At 47.4% G+C, this 22,465-nt stretch overlaps 1 protein-coding gene across 1 annotated transcript in view; it reads right to left on the bottom strand.

Moving 5' to 3' along the window:
* TG (thyroglobulin) overlaps positions 1–22,465 on the bottom strand; it is a 231,284-nt gene that overhangs the window by 152,138 nt on the left and 56,681 nt on the right. Inside the window, exons 25-27 of the mRNA XM_053558250.1 lie at positions 20,670–20,778; positions 15,475–15,660; positions 8,923–9,090 (exon numbers count right to left, since the gene is read on the bottom strand). Of these exons, the coding sequence (XP_053414225.1) occupies positions 8,923–9,090; positions 15,475–15,660; positions 20,670–20,778 (463 nt within the window). The remainder of the gene's footprint in view (positions 1–8,922; positions 9,091–15,474; positions 15,661–20,669; positions 20,779–22,465) is intronic.

Here is a 22,465-nt window from a genome sequence, read left to right as displayed (position 1 = left end):
ACATCAGTCATTTCCCCCACTTGATGTGAAATGCTAGTATCAAGCACTATGTATCAGACTCCTATATATGCTCTTATAACTGTATGGGACCACCATCATATAAGTGGCCCATCATTGCTCAAAATATCTTGAGGTGCATGATTATACTTTAGAATTCTGCCCATCTAAAATAGTAAAAATTCTAGAAATTCTTGTGTTTACAGAGCTGTACATTGTGCTATCCAGAAAAATGAAGCTATCAAAGTGATGAGCCCCCAAAGGATGATCATGTTCTATGATGTGGGGGTGACCCCCAAGTGCTGAGTTGCATTTTCTTTGGTTTTACTTCTAAGATGGGACTAAGCAAGGATACATCTCAAGCTGCCCAATATTGGAATAACACATTTCTTTAAAGAACCCACTCATAATTCTCTTATTGCCTTCTTCAGAAGGTGAAAGTCATTTATAAAAACTTGGGGAAGTGAAAACCTATACTGTCTAGGAGACCTGGACTTGGAGCTCTGAAATTCTTTTATTTTTTATTTATTTATTTTTTTAATTTTATTTGTAATTTTTTAAATTTTTTTTTAGCTTTTCTGAGTAATTTTATTTTAAAAATTATTTTTATCAAGGTAATGATACACAGTTTAAAAGCATTAAAAAATTATTATGATTACTTTTTTGTTATTTTTGTTTTGTTTGTTTGTTTTAAGGGTTTTTTTTTTTTTTTTATTGTTGGGGATTCATTGAGGGTACAATAAGCCAGGTTACACTGATTGCAATTGTTAGGTAAAGTCTCTCTTGCAATCATGTCTTGCCCCCATAAAGTGTGACACACACCAAGGCCCCACCCCCCTTTTATTTATTTTTTTATTGTTGGGGATTCATTGAGGGTACAATAAGCCAGGTTACACTGATTGCATTTGTTAGGTAAAGTCCATCTTGCAATTATGTCTTGCCCCCAGAAGGTGTGGCACACACCAAGGCCCCACCCCTCTCCCTCTTTCCCTCTCTCTGCTCTTCCTTCCTCCCCCATAACCTTAATTGTCATTAATTGTCCTCATATCAAAATTGAGTACATAGGATTCATGCTTCTCCATTCTTGTGATGCTTTACTAAGAATAATGTCTTCCACTTCCATCCAGGTTAATACGAAGGATGTAAAGTCTCCATTTTTTTTAATGGAGCTCTGAAATTCTGAGACTTGTTCTCTGCACTGTGGAGAGTCATCACCACACACCCTACAACACCAGCGCAGAGCAGGCAGCCGGCCACCTGCACGGTTGTGTTCCATTTTCACTGTCTCCTCGTGATGCCATCATTTGCTTATTATAAAGGTCAGGCTGGGAGGCTTAAGACTTTTCTCAGGGGGAATTAGTTAATTTACTTTTTAAATTTTTTTATACTCAAACTTATTTGATACAATGATTCTTCTAAGATAGATAATTACAGACAGTATATGTGACATATACATATAATTTTTAGTAATATGAATGTAAAGTAAATAAAGTTTTATAAGTACTTTAGATCATGCATTTTGATTCTTAGTTTACAGTTAGAGAAACAGCGTCTTATCTCTAGCGTGCTTTATTGCTTTCGAACCTAAGACTAAAACCAGCAGCCACTTTAAGAAATACTTAACCATGGGTAATATTGGGAATTTAGATTATGAGTCCTCAATAGAAACTTGCTCATATCCCCATCCCTGCCCCTTTCTGAGAGCAATCATCCTTTAGGAAGTGCTAAGAGGTGGGCCTTTGCCTCCCCGCAGTCTCAGCGTCTGACCTGGGTGAGCCGGTGCACCTTTCCCTCTGCCCAGACCATCTTATTCTTGTCGGTATGTGTGCCCTGCTTTACATAAAATGGAAAATCATAGGCGCCTTCCATCACCCTGAGAAAAATGGGCATTCTGATCAGACTCACCCGAGTTTCGGATGGTATCTTTGGCCCAGAATGTGCTGAACTGTGATAGAAACTGGGCCCTCTTACCTATCTTGTCCACCTCAAGGCAATGGAGCCCTGTGTCAGCCAGCCTGGGAAATGTGGTGAGTCTTAATTTCAGCCTTGGTTTTTGTCCATTTCAACACATTCCAGTGGAATTCAGTTAAATTCAGCCCACATGTTGAGCCCCTGCATAGGTCCAGAAAGCCACTGGACCCACATAGACAGAGACTACTGTGCCCTGGGAAGCATCTTTGGAAATCATGACAAGGAGAGTTATAGCCACTTGTTGGTTTTAATTATCAAAATGATTGCCAAGTCTCCATAGGAGTCAGAGAGCACTGAAGAGAAGGACTACAATTGTCCTTTTTGCTCTTATCTTCCTCAGCTCCCATCTCTATTTCTACATCCCAGCCTACCCTTTCCTACACTCTTGAAACCGGTTAGTGGTGCCAGCTCTTCGCCGGCTGTCCTCTACTCCTCCCACCCATCAGTCCCTGCATCCCACCAGGCTCCTAACCTGCTCTTAGTCCATCCCCTCCCCTGAGCCATCTATCTCAGGCCTTCCCTGTGTCCTGATGTCATTAGACTTTTAATTAATCCCTCACCTTGATCTTGGCTTCTTCCCATCCCCCAGCCACAACACCCCAGGCACGCTTCCTGAAAGGTAAACCTGCCTCCAGCCTTCCGTAACTACATCACCTTCAGAATTCAGTTCCTGCTGATCTAGTTCCTGAGTGCTAAGCAGCCTCATGCCCAACTCTGCTTCAAGGCCCCCACCCTTACCCTGCCAGCTCCAATGCTTGGCATCAGACCTCTGCAGCACTGCCATACTTTCGTCTCTGCCTAGTACGCTTTTCTCAGAGACCTGACTCTATTCATTCTTTAAGGGTTGGTTCTGCACACCTCCTTTTGGAAGGCTCCCATGAACCCTCTGTCTGGGCGATGCACCCCTCCTCTGGATGTACGTGGTACTCAAAGAACACTGTTCTTTCATCACACACCTGGCAGTTATGTCCAGCTCCTTGGATGTGCTCTGAGCCTCCAGGTTGGTAATAGGCCTTGTTCTGCTTTACCTCCCCAGACCTGGCACAATTCCTGGCACAGAACTGGTGTGTAGCATGTAGGTGAACACAGGGAGAAATGAATGGGGAGCCAAAGCTATCGGTGACACCCACGGCCTCCCAGGTAAGCATGGATCTTTGGCCTCCCACACGTAAGGTTAACCACCAATCAGTTTTCCTAAAGGAGACTTCTGATCCTTCTCTCCATGCTCCAAACATTCCCAGTATAACATTGTTGCTGATGAGAAGATGCGAGACGTGAAGCCAGCCTTATTCCTCCTCTTGCCTGATGGGTGATACCAGCTATAACCGCCTGTGCATCTCTCCCACTCCCTCCACTGTAATGGAGTTAGCGTTTCCCTGCCACACCCAGGCCAGGCTCCCTGCAAGTAGGGCTGCAGCCACACCTGCACTCTTAGACCTGGGGAGGCAGGCAGGGAGCTTGATTCTTCAGTGCGGATGGCTGTTGTGTGTCTTTTTATCTTTTTATTTCAGATTAATATGAAGGTACAAATGATTAGGTTATATTATTGGCATTTCTAAGGTAAAGTTCAAGTTGTAGTTGAGCCCTTCACCCAGGGGATTTGCTACATACCCTCACGTTGCGCACCTCAGCTGAGAGCTCACCAATACCCTTCTCTCTTCCCCTTTTCCTCTTTCCACCTTCCCCCACATGAATGTAACTGTGTTTTCCTCTCCTGTGGGTGTGTACTTGTTCATCTCTTCATTTCATATTAGTGTTGAGTACATTTGGACACTTCCTTTTCCATTCTTGTGATAGTTTACTAAGAAGAATGTGCTTCAACTCCAACCAGGTAATACAAAAGATGTAAAGTCTCCATCTTTTTATGGCTGAATAGTATTCCATGGTATGCATACACCACAGTTTATTAATCCATTTGTGAGTCAATGAGCACTTGGGTTGTTTCGATGTCTTAGCAATTGTGGACTGAGCTGTGATAAACATTCTAGTGCAAATTCCCTATGGTAAAATTATTTTTTTTCTTCTGGATAGATATCTAGTAATGGGATTGCTTACTCTCACAAGATAAAGGATTTAAATTGAAGACATGAAACAATAAAAATGGTCTTAATTTGCCACATAATACTTCCATGGAAATCACAGGTTGTGGCAGTGGTGGTTAGTTTTCATCCATGCCCTTGGCAGGGGCAGGATCCTCAGCTGGAAACCTTGCCCTGGGAGTGGTCACGGGTCTCTAAAGAGGGCTGTCCTGGAGCCCCCCTCCATGGGGAGCCACAGATAACTCAGTTCTCTCCTCTCCCAATTAACTCTTTGGGCTTTGCTAATTAGCATAATGAATGCTAGAAATAAGTACACATTTATTGGTCAGATTGCAGCATTCAAAACACACAGATTGGCTAATTAAGTACCAGTCTCACACCTGCCCCCACAGGAAGAATGTGCAGAGTCCTAAGCCCAAGGTCAAAACCTGTCTGTGACTAGTCACCATGTGAATGATTCTTCCTCAGATTTTGATGAAAAGGTGAGTTGAGCTCAGCTCTTCGGATATTACTGGCTCTGTCTTAAATAAACCTTTCAAGCAAGTTACCCTTGGAATACCTAAAAGAGCTGGGACTGAATTGGGCTCACCAAGCAAGTGACAGGGTGTGATAGCCTGTTTGCTAGTAACTGCTTGGATATGCGGCAGAATTCAGAGACTTACTTTCATTACAGTCCAGCAGTGAGTTGTGAGAGTTCCAGTCATCACAGACGACCATTACTAAGAATCACCTAACAGTCATGAGCCTCCAGCTTGGTTTAGGCAGGTCTGGAACTGCTAATGTGGCTGCAGGAGGTCTGGCTAGGCCAGGCTTGACTCCCGTCATCTGGAGGCACATGGTGAGAGGCAGAGACGGTCTCCTAAGGTTCTGCCCTTCAGATAGCACCTGGCGGGGCGGGGGGAGCTCCTTGTCAGTGATACTAGCATAATGCCACTCATCCAAAAGGTGCTCGCTGTGTTTACCTCCCTCCTCTACCAGACAGTAAGCTTCCTTAAAGGGAGCCAAATACTCTAATCCCCCACATCTGCACCCACCAGCATGAAGCAGAGCTAGTGATCACTGTGTTAATGAAATCTGAGCTCTGCTACTCAGGAAAGGAAGTAAGCTCAGAGTCTCTATGCCTCGTCTCCCCTGCAGGAAATGGAGAAAATACTGTTTATCTCTAGGACTTAGAGGATAAATGGAGGTAACATTTACTATTGGAACTGCTGGTCAGTGCTGAGGCTCTTTGTGGGCAACTGCAGGAAGCCACCAATGCCCTTGCCAGGCAGCATGATGGGGTGGATGGGCCAGGAGGTGGCCACCCTCCCGCAGTGCTCAACCAAGCACTCTGGAGCCCTGGTGAATGAACAGGGCTGGCCCAGCTGGGGATCATTATGAAGGGTGTTTTGTGCTGATTCATGGGATCAAGAGGAACTGGCCAGAGTCCAGCCTTTTGTGGTGTTTTCCCTTCTCTGTATCACTTTCCTGACAGGTCTATTATATTCGTCATCCTTCTTAAGTAAACACACATCTGAATCCTCATCTCATGCCTGGTTCTGGGAGAATCCAAACTAAGACCCAAAGCATAGGGCTGAGCACATGACAGCACACAGCCCATGACAGCAGCTGGAAGTAACTAGTAGGGTCACAGTCAAACGGCCCATCCTATTTTAAGGTATTCATCATATATCTAATGTAGAGTCTTCTGGTTACAAGGAGTATCATAGATATATCACAGGCTTCTCCACCTAGCTCCTGGCACCACAAGATAATGACAATCCCTGATACAAGCCAGTCTCTGAAAAAGGGAACATCACACATCAGCCTGAGCCTTGCCGTTGCTCAACAACACTCAGCCTTTTGGATTCAGAATGAACCCAGTAGCATTTCTGCCAAAGCCTTTTTTTTCCTATCAAGTTTTAAGTCCTTATGGGATTAATGGACACTTAATCTGTCTGTTTTTCATCCATTTGCACGTGGAGATATTGTCAGAAACTAGCCATATGCAGTCCCACAGCTTTCTAAGATACTTCTCTTAGAGATAGCAGGTTCGATCCAGCCAACACCCAATAGTCTCAAATTCTCTGACATGCTCATGGGAAATCTGGAGTGCAGCCCTTGGTGGGCTCCAACTTGAGAACACCCACTGACTTAGGTGCAAGGGCTGGGCAGAAATCTCATCTTCTCAGTCATCACTCATTGCTCATGGCAGGAGAGAGAAACCTCCTGGCAAAAAGTACTGTATCTTTGAAATGTATAAAAAGGGTCTCTAGGTGTCTTGTAGGCCCTCTGTGTATCTGTTTGTTGTGGGCTAGTGCATTCTACAATCCCATTAGTCTGCTAAGAGGGGCAAAGAGGAGGCAGTTTCCACATCTGTCACCCCAACTAGCCTGTGACTCCTTGAGACCAGAAACCACTCTTCCCATCTTTGTCCTCCAGACCAGCCTGGTCATCACACACCTGCCTGGTAGATATTCAGGATGTGAGGGCAGAAGGGGTGAGCACTAGGGCTCTGGCCACTGTGTATGCACACTTGCCAGCTCACCTCTGCCACTCATAGCTGACCCTACGGCTTTCACACACTTCCCAGCTCACCTCTACAACTCACAGTTGACCCTACACCTTTCCTGAATATTCTGTCTCTTCTCCCAAAAGCCCTTTGAAATTCTTGCCATAGAATATACTGTAAACCACCATTAAGGTCACCATCTGGAGTACAGCAGGCCCTAAAGAGATCTTAGGAGTAAAACTATTCCTTATTGGAGACTCCTTAATTTGCAGGTATCATGTCAATCTTGAAACACTTTATGCTTCTAGTAAATTATACTAGAAGCATCCAGCCATGAAAGCAGACTGTGGCCCTGAGAGATGGGTGGACAGCTCTGGCCTCCAAAGCTGAAGGTCATTCCTAGAAGTATGCCATGTCACAGCCCCAAACTTCACCCTCATAGGTAGAACTGTGATGCAACCAGCTGGCTCACCAGATCGTCAGAGGGATCAATTGAGCTGGTGCACATGAGCAAACTTCATATAGTATAATACAGGTAATCAACATGCTTAGTACTTGAATTTAGAGTATTCTGCTGGGTTGTAATTCCCCACTCCTAACAATAAATTCACTTATGCTTTATAAGAAAATGCTAACTCTTGGTTAACCAGGCCAGCTGTGGAGCAAGATCCTGGCAGTACCAAGGAGCTGATTAACAAAGCAGATGTCCAAACTCAGAGGCCCTATTGAGTGCCTCTGTTGGGTGTACCGTTGGCAGATCAGGGACCAGGGAACAAGTCCTTACACTGCGGCCTGCAGAGGATGCCAGCACTTCACTCAGTAATATGTAATACGTGCCTCCATTTTACAGGAGACCCGGAGGCTCAGGATGGCTGAGTGACTTGGATAAGGTCACAGAGCAAGGGGAAAGAGAGGGACTGAGCTCTGAGAATTTTAAACCTCAGACTGGGTGCCTGCTTATGCCAGTACCATCCTCCTGCTGCGTCCTTGTCTAATCCTCCCAAGCACACTTACAGTCAGAGTTCTCACTTTATAATGGGGCAGCCGGAAAAGACAGTGAGGATGCACTCACGCTGGGATTGAATCCTGGGGTCAGATTCCAAAGTCTGAATCTGAACACCATCTATCCATAATCCATAATCGTTAGGTGGGAACAAAGAGGCCAAGCCTTAAGCATATTTGCAAGGACAGAGTTTATCTTTCTTGTCCCTAGCCCTTCCCTGTGCTCTTTCAGTCCTTCCTATTCCCTCTGCTGCAGGAGCTCGTATCCCCGCGATCCTCCTCCTCATTCCTTCCATCAACATCAGTTGTAGAAAGGCATATCTATCAGCTATTCACACTTGAGTGAGAATTTAAACCACTGTATTTCTCTTCTATGGGTTAATTGTTCTTCAAGGCTGGGCTCTTAATTTGGAAAGGACAGATTTGTGCCTTATTTTCCTCAGTTAAAGCTAGCTTCCTGATCAGTTTGTGTATGAGGGAACCTCCACTTTAGAATATCAAGAATATACTTCAGGCTATCTAAAATCCTCAACATAGGACACCACTCTTACACCCCACAATACACACACACACACACACACACACACATATACCAGGTACTAAAAAAAAACCCTAAAACCTTCAAAAGTCTTTCAGTAATCATTCCTTTTCCAGGAGGCCAGACAAGGGCACAATGTTCACTTTTTGGGCACACCCCAAGCACATGCTCTGGGTTAAGCAAATCACTCTGGATTTATTGCCCATGAATCTATCATATGTCTTTCTTGCAATGCCTGTGTTCACCCTGGGCTACTTCTCAGAGTTAATGAATACCATATGTTTACTATCCAGCATACAAATAAGCTATTTGATGTTATTTATCCCTAAAGAAACTATTTAAGCCTCATGGAATTCCACCAAATTCTGCGATATTTTTCCAGGCTTTAGTAACCATGTACTCTGTAGATAAGTATATTTGCCATGCCAGGTTTTATGCCCAATGGTGTGAATCCAGAAATTAATGAAACTCAGTCCAGTTTTAAAATATGACAAAGAACAGTGATGAATTTAAAGAATAATGACAATAATAGTATCTACTCTTAACACTCTACATGGGAGGTCTGCTAAGTCTTTCTCGTGTCTCACCCACAAGCACCACGGCAGGAGGGCAAGGAAGAACGGCAGTTTGGGAACCACAACACCTGCTTCCAGATCTCAGCCCTCCTATTCACCAGCTCTGAGACCTGGAGAGATCACCTTACTCTGAAGTGGGCGTGATAAAGGGCGCGCCCCCTGGAAGCCTCGTGTTGAAGATTCCTGTGTATAGGATCAAGGCCTCAGAGGTGCCTGACTCAGCAAGCCCTATGCACCATTTCCACCAGGAGGGTCTCGCTGGTGGGGAAGATAACTTTGAAGGAATCCAGACGAAAGGCAGAGACTTACTCTTGGTGAACTCCTGGCCTCCCAGACGCAAAGTCACCTGGAGGCTCTCTTGGTTGTACATCACACCAGGACACATGGCGCTGGCTTGGGCCTCAGCGGAGTCCCTCCAGTCTTCCATATTGCAAAGCAGGACGTCAGGATTGCTCAGCAGCCCACAGAGAATGGGACCTGTGGAGGGATTGGGGAGGACCAGTCATGGGAGGGGAACCAGCAGGGCCCTGCAGACCCACTCTGTACCCTGAGAGCCTGTGGATGGGGACGATGAAAACACCTCAGGACAGCACAAGGACAGTGGAACTCAAGAGCCTGGTTTTAAATTGGGACAGTCTTCCCTGACAGTGCTGTAGCTGTGTTACTGGCAAATTCCCAGGGAGGGATCACCGTGGCCGCTGACCTTTTCCTCTCCATTAGAGCCTCTTCTTCACAGGCTGTCAGCAACAACAGCCCTTCAATGTCCCCAGATTCCTCAGGCACCAGTTCCACCCCACCCGTCACAGATCTCTGTGAGCTGCTGATGATGATGATGGATTTTCCTCTCCTCCTCCTCCTTCATTTTCTCTCTCTCTTTCTTTTTCTGTTTCTTTCCCTCCCAGGCACTCATGTGCACATGCACACACACGAGACCCACCTTGCAGGGACTCAGAGAAAGTATTTAGATTCAAAGTTAAGAAACTATTACAACCTAAGACCTGCACACCTATGACATAAACTTCCCCTGTGTGCCCAAATGACCATGTAGAGTGGACTCTGAGACCAGGGGAGACATTGAACTATCTTGTCACAAGATGTCCTCCAACTCTGAATTTTAAAAAGCTGCCCTCCATTTATCACTTTGTTCAGCATCAGGAACACCTTCTTTCAAGTTAATAGCATATGCCAGTGATTTTAGTTGGATAATTTCACGTAGCTCAAACATTTTTGAGGTCTGCTACATGCCAGCCACTATAGCAAGTGCCTTGAGGATATTCATTTCCTTAATTCTTATGACGTTACTATCTCCATTTTTTAAATTATTGGTACATAGCGGCTGTATGTCTTTACAGGGTGCATGTGAGGTTTTGATAGAGGTATACAAATGTGAAGTGATCCAAACAAAGGTTATCTCCATTTTACTGATGAGCAAACTGAGCCTCAAGTATGTTAAGTAAATTGACCAAGTTTACTCAGCCCTGCAAATTAAATAATTGATAAATCATTTAGATAAATAATGTTTATAGGTTGTATAGTTGTTCAGACTCTTGCAAGAAAAAAAAGGGAAATACATCACCCCACAACCCACAACTCCTACTTCATCCCTTCTCATATCCTAATTTATGTCCAGGTCTGGATATAGCTCCAACCATTTCACCAGAATATGTGACTCATGGATGTCTGGCTCAGAGATTTCACATTTTGTCCTTTTCTCTTGTACTAGCCACTCTCAAATTACAGTAGTTGAAAGCCAGCAACATCTCTCTATTTAAAAAAAAAAAAAATAAATGGCCTTTGAGGTCATCCAATGTGATGGTTCCCAAACCAGAGTTTTATTAGACTGATGGATGATTTCAAAAATATAAGAGACGTTTGAAAATGCTCATTTCTAGGTACAGACCACAGAGTTTCTGTCTTGGTAGGCAGCACATATGGGGGGTGGCAGCACCACAGACAATCACTGACCTAGTTAGACCACCACACTTCACAGATGGGGAAACTGAGGCAAGACAAGGAGAGTGGTTTTTCCAGGTGCTGAGAAAGCATGGAATGGCCAGCAGGCAGCAAAAGTCCCAGCAAGGTGCAGACCAAGCCAGCCATGGAGGCCAAGGGCAGGACCAGCACAGGGTACAGTCAGAGCCGGCAGGAGCTTGAGGAAGCCTGAGCTCTGTGGTCTGGCCCTCTCACAGCTGGAGGACAGAATTAAACATGAGGCAGGGTGCATCTTCCCCTCTGCACTCAGGTCTCAGAGAGCAACCATTGCAGCTTTCTTCTACAGCTAGTGCCAGAGAAGTCTGTGCCTGGGAGGGGGTCAGGGAGGAGCTGGAAGTCACTTTACTGGTCACACACTGCCAGCTCCAGTCACACCCAGGTGACCCTTAGGCCACACAAAGCCCTCTGAGCCCTTCTAAGCAGCCTCAACTGAAATGAAGGTTCAGAAGCCTCATGAATTCCTTGGAAGCAAAGCCATTTAGGGGCTGGAGGCTGGCGCAGGCAGAGTCAGAGCGGCTGGAAGGGGTGGCGGGAGGCAGGGGAAGAGAGGGAGGCTACCAGAGTTAAATGACTTTCCAGATTGCCGTGAAGGAGGTAGCAGGATTCTGTTCCTGGTCATCAGCAGATCCTGCCAAAGCTTCATAAAACTCCAAACCTGGGGGCACAATGTAAGGTATATGGGACACCTCCTGGGTGAGGGGCTCAACTACAACTTGGACTTTACTGAACAAACACAATGTAACCAAATTCCATGTACCCTTATATTTAGCTAACAAAAATAAACTTCATATCTGCCCATTGGACAAGAGTGGGGTAAACATCTGCCTGACACTTCACGGGTGTTCAAAGAAGGCTTAACTTTCAGCGCTGCCAGGTGGTTGCTCAGCTCAACATAATTCATAGATCACAGGTTGAACTTGGAGAGAGAGGCGAGTGAGCTGCAGGCCAGGGTTTTGTGGGTTTACTGCTCCATGGAACAGAATAATTCTTCCATACATAATCCTAAGGAAAATGAAGTCACCCTTTCCAACTTGAAAAGGCTCATGGTCTGGTGAGTAACTGAGCAAACCATCGTGTCCTCAGGAAACACATTTAGTTCAAAGAACAAGTCCTGGATTTGAAATCCAGTGTTCTAAACAGAGGTGTGTATGTGTAGATGCTGCCTGTGTGCCTGTGTGTGTACAACACGTGTTTCCCTGCCTAAGTACTCACATTCATCCACATCACTTGATCATGGAGAATTAAACTTAGAAAGCTGTTTAAAAACCAATTTGCTTTAATCTGAGTTCCTGCCCATCACTCCAACAGAACATTCTCGTGTTAGCAACCACTGGCCACAGGGATCTAAACTCAGCATTTTCCCCTGATCACCTTGTTTGAACCCTTGGCAGCAATGAGACTGCAGATGACTTCTTCACCGCCCAGCCCTCTCTCACCTTTTGGTTTCAGGGAGATGACAGTCTCCTGGGTGTCCCCCTCCCCGCCTGGCTGCCGTTCCTCCTCCTCTTTGCACACGTGATGAGCCCCATCCCCCATTCTCTTTCCACCTGCACCGTCTTCTCAGGAACCTCACACACACACCTACACCTTCTGATACCATCTTGATGCTGGTCATTCACACATTTGTATCTCCCACCCAGACTTCCCTTCTGAGCTCTGGATCTTTGTATCCAAAAGCTCAGCTGGCATTTTGCGGATGTCTCAAAAGTACTTTAAACATAGCATGTCCCAAATGGACTCATGACCTTCCTAAATCTCCATCTGCCCTCACCTAATCTGACATATGAGATCTTCCATTACCCACCACAGGACCTAGACCACTAAACCAGGCAAACAAGAAGATATCCAAGAATAACCTTTGACACCTCTTCCTTCACCCCATTCCTCTTTTTCCTCCTCCCCACCATGATCACCCTAGCCCTGGCCACCACCCTCTCCTTTCTGGGCCACCTCAGTGGTTCCCAGCTGGTCTCTATGTCTCTCTAACCCTCACCCATGACATTCTCCATAGCTAAGCCAGACCGTTCCTTCCAAAACTCAAAACTGATCATGACACTTCCCTGCTTGAAATGTTCACTGGCTCCATGCCTGTCCTCCATTGTCAAGTCTCCCACCTGGCTCTCCTTGCCCCGGCCCACCGCCATCTCAGCTCCTCCTGCTCCTTCAGCCCTCCTCCCCCAGAGCCTCTGCGTGGGCTGCTCCCTCTACCTAGCATCAGTTACCCTCTTCCTTTACCTAGTTTAAACCTACACATTGGGCAAGATTTAAGGAAATCTTGGTTCACCTCTCTGGATAGGGAAAACTCTTTATAGTTTTCAAAGTAATATGTAACTTGTTCTCAGAGTGTAGTGATTAACAAGCATCCTTCCCTCTCCCAGGACCTGAGAGGAGGTGGGAAGGCAGGGAAGCAGAGCGCAGGCCCCTGTGCCATGAGTCAGGAGGCTGAGTCCTGCTCCGCTCAGAGACCCAGCTGGAAGTTACCCTGGGATCCTCCTGATTCACCAACATTCCTCTGCACTAAAGTCTGCATGGCTCTCCTAAAGGTGAGGACAAGTGGCTGTTTCACAGCCTGGGGAGTTTTAATCCATCAGGGAGATGAACATGTGGACTTGGATATTAAGAGAAGGGACTTGATATCATTCCAAGAGCAGGAAGTCAGGAGCGGGATGACATGAAACATGGGGACTCCAGGCAGGTGGGGGTGGGGGGGGCAGGGCTAATAATACAAGAGCAGTTAGAGACCAGCACCAAGACCAATCAAAAATAACACAGGCCTAAATACAGGCAGCAGCAGTGGGGATGGAGGAAGCCTTGACCTCAAATATGATAAGAAGGTGGCAACACAGAGTTGGAGTGACGAACTGGCAGAAGGGAAGCAGGGCTGGAGGCGCAGTGCCCTTCCCCGGGGTGGGTTCATTTAGGGCACAAACTACTCATTAATTCAGAGACATGTTGCCATCAAGGAGGATATATCCAGACAGCAGATGGGTATAGGGATGTAGACCTCTCCCAAGAGGTCTCAGACAAAGTAGAGACCCACGAGGGGTGAGCAGGACCCACGAGGGGCAAATAGGACCCACCAGGGGTGAACCAGGCCCTGCTGTAGCAGTGTGTGAGGATTTAGATACTGAGAAGTGTTTGAGAAGCTGAAGGGGAAGGGGAGGGATCCCAGGGAGCAAGAGGACATCTTGGAGGTCAGGAGAGGACAGCATTGGGAGAAGTAAGCAGAGGGCAGTGGTGTCACCTGCCAGAGGCAACCAGGCTAAAAGGGGTCAGAAGGGTCATCTGGTGACCAAAGAGCTGGGTGGGAGATTTTTGGGGGGTTCAGTTTGCAGGGTCTGGCTGTGGTGGGGAAGGAGGGATGCTCGAGGGAAGATAGAGGTCAAGGCTGTGTGGTAAGGAGCAAGGCTCAGAGTGGACAGCCAGGAGGGCTCTGGGCTGCTAAGTGGGAAGCAGGAAAGAAGGGAGAAGGGAGTACACCCCTGAGAGGGGGAGGCAGTGGGTGCTGGCACCCAGCCCTCAGGGCTAGTTGTAAGAGGAAGGCCCTTTTTACTGTAAGCCTGAAGGTGGTGGTGGGTAGATGCTAGAGGTGGCTGTAACCCTGGGAATGACACCAGGAAACACCTGACTTGTGAGCAGCCCAGTGTCCCCATCATAGCACATGGGTGTCTGTCTCTGCCTCCAGCTCAGCTCACACAGATGCCCGCTGCAGACCCGACTCCTCCTCCTCTCTATCTTTAGAATACCGCTTATCCCATAAGCCTGGCCCGCATCCCTCCTCTTCTGGAAAGCCTTCCTGACCACTGAGTCCCCTTAGGGTCTCCCTCTAAAGCTTTATGGTCTCTCCTTGCTTAGGGCATCTTCCATCATATGCTCGTTAATCAAGCCTGGTGCCGAGTGGGGCCCCAAGTCCATTTGCTGAATGACATCAGGGATGAAGAAAGAAGGGAAGGCCATGACCCTGTCACGGTGTACCCTGCCTTTCCCTATGGACCCGAAGGCCCTTTTATCTGTTCCTGAAACGCAGGGCATTGGACTGCCCATATATGGTAACAAGTGTGGGCCATAACATGATAGATCACACTATCATGAGGTTTTCTATTAATCTTTAGAATTCTCTGTAAGCATAATGTTACTAGTCCCATAGTTGGTTACAGTAGGACTGTTTCTCATAGCAGAATAAAGTTCCTCTGTTAGCAAACCAGGAGCCAAATCTGTGTCCTGCATTTTACACTCATTATCTTCATAACAAGCAAATAGGAAGTATTGTTATCTCCATTTTATGAACAAGGGAACTGCACCTTAGGTTAAGCAACTTGCCCAAGATTATACAGCCAGAAAGTGACAAAGCAGTGACTAGAACCCAGGTCCATGATATCGAAGTCCCTCCTGAGCCACTAGGCTACATTGCTGTGCACATGGATATATTTCTAGAAGCAGAAGCACATCCCACAGCTGAGGGACTATTGAAAATGACAATCCCCTTGTTCACAGGGCCTGGCATACAGTGGGCACTTAATAGATTATCACTGAATGAATGACCATGGGCAAGAGGAAGAGGAATGAGCTCACATTTTTTGAACAAATGTGCCCAGTCCAGGCTGCACAGGTGGCAGTGAGATGCTGCAGAAGACACACCTGGAGGTCTGTCACTTTGCAAGCTGTATGACCATGAGCAATGATCAGAATTCCCTGAGCCTCAGTTTAGCTATTTACCTCCCCTGAAGACAACAGTAAGGAATAAACCAGTATCATGATGTGAAGTGGCCAGCACAGTGTGTGGCAGGTAAGAGGGTCAGGCAACCTGGCCTCTGCATCCCAGCATGTCCCCATCCCTTGTTCAGCCCGGGCCCTCACTGTCAGCATTACCTCCTGGGATCTGCGTGAGGACAAAGCCATCACAGCACGGATCATGGTCGCATTCAAGAAGACAGAAGAGGTGGGTGTCGGTCAGATTGGCCCCTGAGAATGCAACAGGGCTATACAATCCGGAAAGCATGTTTTGGAAACCAGTTGGTTCAAAGCTCTTCTGAAGTGTCATAGTGAATTCTTGGCCTGAGAAAAAGGCAGAGAAAAATTTTTTAGAGGCCTCAAAACATGGCAGAGTTGAACAGGGTTTATTGACTTCATAGAAGAGTCTATTAAATTAGCTCTGACTGTGGTTGGACAGTGTGTGGTCCCAGACAAGACATGGAGCCATGAAACTTCTGGACGTGCCTGTGCGTGGAGAGGGTGGGGAGGCCAAGTCTGTGGTCCCCTAAACCAATGGATCTGGACAAACACCCTTCATACCTCTGAGAGCCCAAAGGGCACATGGGGAAAACTGGCATGTATTATTATCTGCATTATTGCTGGCAAACATTTGTTGAGCTCAATGTGTACACAGTGCCACACATGCTTCCTCTGCATCACCTCGCTCAGGTTTCACTGCCCCACTCTGTGATCACGTGCACTTCTGTTACACAAGTTAGTGCACACACGTGGCAGAGAGGGAAGCTCAGCCGTTGTGATGCTCAAGTCACACTGGTTGCTCAATCTACGTTTTTCCAGCATGTCATTGCCTCGTACCACAAAACATCAACAGAGCAATGCAGTGGGGACAAACGCAGCTGGACATAACAGCTGGACACAGCAGGCTGTGGAGCAACCCAGGGCTGTCCACATGCCCATCACCCACTTTCTTCTTCCTGCCTCAGACGGGCCCCTTGGCTCAGCCTTCAAAGTGATGATTGCAGGATTTCCTTCACTTTGTCTGGCCAGCCCTTGTCCCCATGATCCAACAGCCCCTGTCCCTCTTCACACTGTCTGCGGTCGGCTACCTCGCCCTTTTACGTTTATTATGAATTCAACGTGCCTTTTTAAAAACCATTCTGGCATTTTAAGCAGGGTTGTTATTGTTTTTTCCAACCCTCTGATTAAAAGTGGCATAGTTTGGGTTTTGTCTGTCTCTAAGTCTAGTTTTCCTATCATTCTGTTATTTTTACAGCATCATTTCACAAACACGAAACTTTTTAGAGATATGTATGTACACGAGTATATGTTGCACTAGAGCCAAAATGTCTGCCCTATCCTTATGCCCATTATACATTTGAAGGAAAAGGGTCTTAGCACAAGAAACATTTTGCCTAGATGTTCATGGCTGGTGGGCGGTGGAAGGGACACAGAGGCCTCCATCACCCTGACCTCCTGTCAGCCCGGCTGTTCGCCAGGTCTTAACTGACTCTCACCCCTGCAAGTCATGGTGAGGCTTACATGTGCGACCCAAGAGCACAAACTTACAGCGCTGTGTGCAGACCCCAGCAACACCCCTGCCTAGCAAGTTCCTATTTCCTCAGAGTCTCAGTTTCCTCATCTGTACAATGGAGATGATAATAAGTAACCCTTATAGAAATTGAACAGATTTTAAAAATAGACATGTATTTAAACAGGCTGAGCAATAAGCCTGGCACTTAGTTATGCCCTACAGATGCTTTACATGTCTCCAAAAAGCCACATCTTCTCCCTCTCAGCTCTGCTGGGAATGCCCTCAACTATGCCGGGCAAGGCCCCGACCCAGCCTTCACCAATGCCCAGTGAAGTGTCCATCACTGGATTTTGGCAGCCAGAATTAATCTCTCCCTCCCTTGATTGTGGGCATACCCTAAAGGCTCTGCCACACCTTCGCCTGTGTTAAAGCTACCTGAGATACTGTCTGCCTCCTCTGCCAGTGTGGGATTCCCTGGAGCTCTTCTCTGACGTCTGATGCAGCAGTCACTAGCTGTGTGTGACTATGAAGTATCAATTTCAACTGATCAAAGTTAATGTTGCCACAGCCAGTGAGGGCCAAGTGTTAAATCATAGAAGGGATTAGACCGTGGACAGCACAAACATACAGATGAGTTCCAGTGCTGCAGGTTGTCTTCCTGGGCGTGCTGCCCTGGAGTCTAGGTCCCGACTCAGCTCACCTGACGTCCTTCACACAGAAGGTGCACAGAGGACCAGACCACCTCTCCTAGACCTCTGTGTGGTGAGGGGGCCTCCCATCCTTCAGGTCTTAACTCCAATATGCTGTCTGGTGTTCCATCCCTGACCATCCTGGGCAGCTCATGTATACCTTTATCCCACTGTCCTATCCATTTCATCTGAGCATGTACCACCCTCTGAAATGATTTTATTGCTGGTCAATCCCTCTACCACTTGTTCTGTCTGTTTTGTTCACAGCTGCATCTGCAGAGTCTACAAAAGTGCTTATCCTGTAACTGCTTATCCTCAGTAACTACTCCGGGCTGTCCTAGCACTGAGATGCCCTTCTCAGGTCCAGACAGGGCCACAGGGAAGGGAGGTCTGACAGAGTCAGGGGAGGTTCCACCTGGAAGTCATGGGGAGCAAGATGGTTCCTCTTTGTAGGCCTCACTTGTAAGGTGAGGGACTGTGCTAGAGGATTTCTGAGAAATTCAAGGCAAGGCTGGGTGCCTTGGCTCATGACACTCTGGGAGGCCAGAGTAAGCCTAACACTCTGGGAGGCCAAGGTGGGAGGATTGCTTGAGCTCAGGAGTTTGAGACCAGCCTAAGAAATAGTGAGACACCATCTCTACTAAAAATAGAAAAAATTAGCCAGGCATTATGGCAGAAGCCTATAGTCCCAGCTATTCGGGAGGCTGAGATCGGAGGATTGCTTGAGCCTAGAGTTTGAGGTTGTTATGAGCTAGATCGATGCCACGACATTCTAGGCACCTGGGCAACAGAATGAGATTTTGAAAGCCTCCAGGCATTGATGCCCTTTGGTTCTGAAAGACAGCACAGCTCTTCCCCCACATTTAAGACCCCCAGATATTAAGTGGCCATGGGCAGAAGCCGGTATTGATGAGAGATCAAGCTCTGAGTCTCTCTGGCCCTTCCGTAAGTCCCACCTTCCAGGTCACTAATGATCAGCGGTATGAATGGACATGGTTAGCTGCCTACCAGAAGCAAAGGACTGCACAGGAGATTTTCACCAATGATGTCCTTTCCTCCTCAGTTGTGACATGTTATTCCCATTTTACAGAAGAGAGACTGAGCTTTGAGTGAAAGGAAGAGGTGGTTCCTGATCAGGGTCAGAGCGGGGAAGAGGGGGCCGGGCGCGAAGCCAAAGCAGCTTACTCCACTCCACCCTGGAGCCAGACGGCTGTGTTTGTACATCTCCCGCTTAAAGTACAAAAACCAAAACCAAACAAAGAAAAGGCAAGACGTAGTTCTGCCCTTGATTTAGCTTGGCAACAAGGAAATTTTCCAATTTCCTTTGCAATCTTCCAGCAAAGAATAAACTTTTAAAAGATGAGGAAGAAAAATTAAAAATAACAAACACTTAAAAAGAAATACAATTGCATTTTATAAAATGTCATAAAAGGCCAAGTTATGGTTTTAAAGAGGTTTTTTTTTAGGAGTTGTGCTCTATTTTGTTTTTTTGTTTTGAGACAATAAACCCTATGTTTTGTTATTTTTTAAAAATGGATAGTGAAGGTAATTGGGATAAACCCTGGGGCAGAAATCCTAGTGACCCTGATCACAGATGAGAGAAATCCAAGCTCTGCCAGGCTCCAACCTCCCAGGCAAACTCTCTTCTAAGTCAGGATAGAGGCCTTATACAAAAAAAAAGGACTGGAGGGAAAAAGCCCACAAACATTTGTCCCTGCCGTGGACTGAAGATTACTACCAAGGTCAGATGCAGCTTCGGGCCTGGCATAGTCTCTGCTTGCTGCCAGCTGTCCCCACCACCAGTATGAAGGTGCGGGAGCCCCAGGCACCTGCCCTGAATTATGGACCTCAGAGAATGACACTGCACTCCCCTTCTTTCCAGCCTCCAACTCCCAGCTCAAGCCCCTTAGGCTGTCTTCAGGTTCACAGCCATAGTCAGCAAGAAGACAGCACAGGACTGTACTACACCTGTCAGGCCCTCACACACACAGCACTGCACCAGGAGCTTCACCTGCATCTCCTCATTCCAAGCAGCCAATAACTTGGGCCTACTTAAGACTCCTGTTTTACTGAGGAACCAGATGCCTAAAGTGTCAAGGAACGTGCCCAAGACCACACAGCTAGTGTGTGGCAGAACTGGGGTTTAACCCGGGCAGGTGGGCTCTGATTCCTGGCTCTTAAGCCCTTAACCTCTGTGATGCCAGGGCCAGAGAGCAGTGACAGTGGGAAGAGCCTCAGTCACAGCCCTTAGCCCAGCTGCACGCCAGCGCTCAAGGTGCTGTGTTGCTGGAGACTCTTGGCCGGCCCTGAGGGAGAGGAGGCAAGAGGTGAGCAGTGCAGGGCTGAGGAACACAGGGCTCGGGATTCGGGGAGAGCCCCCTTCTCGCCCATGCTCCTGGCAGCCCAGACCATGTCCTTCTGTGTGAAATGGGGAAGGAGATCCCCTTCTACTCTCATCCAAGAGTTTCCATGAGGGTGAAATGGAAGGATGAACCGGAAAGTGAGCTGTGAAGTATAAAATCTATCCTATCTTGCTACTCAAAGTATGGTCCCTGGCCCAGCAGCACAGGCCTCCTCTGGGAGTTATTAGACATGCAGGCTCATGGCCTAGCCCGACGATTCGCTGACTCAGGAGCTGCATTTTACATAGTCTGTCTGATTTGGTATGAGGAACAGATCTGACAGCGTCCAGAGAGGACCGTGATCACAGAGGGAGGAGAGGCTCCTGAGTCAGAAGACCCAGGAGGGATGCGCCCAAGTCACAGGCTGCTGGGAACACACAGGCAGACACAGCTGGGTTCTGCCCTGACCCTCAACCTATTGGCATGGTGTCTGCTCTGCCATTTAGGTCCTGGCCTGGAGAATGAGGCTCCCAGCCCTGGCCAGATTGTGATGAGCATCAAATCTGATGACACAAATGAAAATGATGTGTAAAGCCCTTTGCAGCCACCAGGGAGATGACTGCCTGTCTGTGAGGGAGCTGTGCCAGACCTGCCAAAGGATGCCAAGAGGGAAGCCAGGCTCAGGGCACGGGTAGGGACGGTGGCAGTCTGCCCTTCCCAACGCGCCCTGCTGCACACATGACCAGGTGACCCACAGAGGCCCCGAGCCGAACAGCTTGACCAACTTACCCTTTTTCAAATACACAGCTGGAGAAGCTTGGCCACGGCGCCGTACTTTCACCTGGCACCTAAGACTTCCAAAGCTGGTGGCCTGTGAGTTCCCCAGGGCACCTTGTTCCTGGTGATGGAGAGATGCTGCATTATCACCCCGTGATGTTTAATAATTCAACTCAACAAACGTTTTCCCAAACTCTGAGCATGGCTGGGCGCTAGGGCTGCGCAGGTAAGACGAGGCGCCCGCACTGTGATTTCCCCTCTTCTTCAGAGCACACAGACATGTGAGCAGCAGAGACCAGCAGGCACAGACCCAGAATTTCATGGGCATTTTCAAAACTAGGTCCAGTGCTTTATGGACTGCCAGTGATGAGGGACAGTTGACAAGGAAGACAGGAGCAAGCTTATGGAAGACCTTGTAAGCATGTTGTTTCTCCCTGACAGGCATCTGGGTAGAAGTTCTTTGAGATATGGGGTCAGACTTCCGGAGACATTGCCATTCCTGGCTACCCCCGGATCTTTGTGGTTGATTTTTGACAGTCATGTGGTGCAGGTAAGGTGAGACAAATTTGCCTGCTTCAATTTCTGTTTTGTACCCAGAATTTTGCCCTCCCCATCATGGCTGCCAAACTTTGAGTTTGCTGTGGGAATTTTAGAGGGCCTGAGCTAAAGCAAAGGCTTTGAAGGCAATAGCTCTTCTTGCCTTGCAGAAAGCCTGAGCTCACTGAAGGGATGGTGGCCTGGGAGGGAAGGGAGAGCCCTAGAGAGCACAAAGGCAGGAGAGATTCTAAGGACCTGAAAAGGACTCAGATGGGGTCCAGAGTAGCAGAAGTCCCTGCCCCTTCTGTGGCCGTGCCCTGGTGGCACAGAGGACAGCAAGACTTCAGACGGCTGGACAAGTGATGGGGCTCCCTCCTCAGCAAAGAATCTTCTCAGCATCCCAAGCCCAGCCCAGAAGCAGAGGATCCAAGGAGGCTGAAGGCAGCTCCGGAGACTATGGGCCTCAGCATTGGGCTGTGACCAATCACTGATGACCAGTGACCAAGGCCCCCCACCCCAATGCTTGAGGACCAAGAAGCCAGAGCTCTGGAGTGGAGCCTTAATAAGGATTGCGATAGAATTTCCTGCTGACTTTAGGGGTGGGGGATGACAATAATATTAATAGCCATGGTCATGGTTATAATCATGATCACTGAGCATTTACTCTGCAGCAGAAACTCCCGTGAGCTCTGCCGCATAGGGCCCTACTCAGTCCTCAAAACAATCCTGTGAGGGGGGTACTATTATCACCCCTGCATTATATGGGGAATCTGAGGAACCAAGGGGCTGATAGCAACAAGTAAGTGGTACAGCTGGGATTTGAGCCCCAACCCTCTCCTCCCTCTTCTCTCAAGAGCCCTGAAATGTAGGGGATCCGTCCTCCATACCCTTTCCAGAATGCTGCTTGTGAACACTCCTTCACGTGTGAGTATGTAGACATAGGGGCATGCAGTGCCCCTGTGATGGTTTTGGGGATGTTGCAAAGCTGCTACAGATCTACATGCCCTTGACTTTCAGGATGTAACTTTCAGAATTACATACATCTGTGGAATAGATTGGTATGCTCCAGTAAAAAGAATAACGTTAAGTTTTAAAATATGCATAAACATAAACATGAGAAAAACCAAAGTAGAAAAGAATACACATATAAAATGACAGCATGTAAATAGGCCAACACCACACTTATAAATGCGTAGAGCTTTTCTGAAAGAATCCGTAATAAACCAGAGAGCAAATGGACACTTGAGAGCACTTACAAGACTAGAAAGTAG

Source organism: Nycticebus coucang, chromosome 13 (assembly GCF_027406575.1).
Source record: "Nycticebus coucang isolate mNycCou1 chromosome 13, mNycCou1.pri, whole genome shotgun sequence".
In the NCBI taxonomy this organism is placed as follows: Eukaryota; Metazoa; Chordata; class Mammalia; order Primates; family Lorisidae; genus Nycticebus; species Nycticebus coucang.
This window is presented reverse-complemented; position numbering and strand designations above follow the sequence as displayed.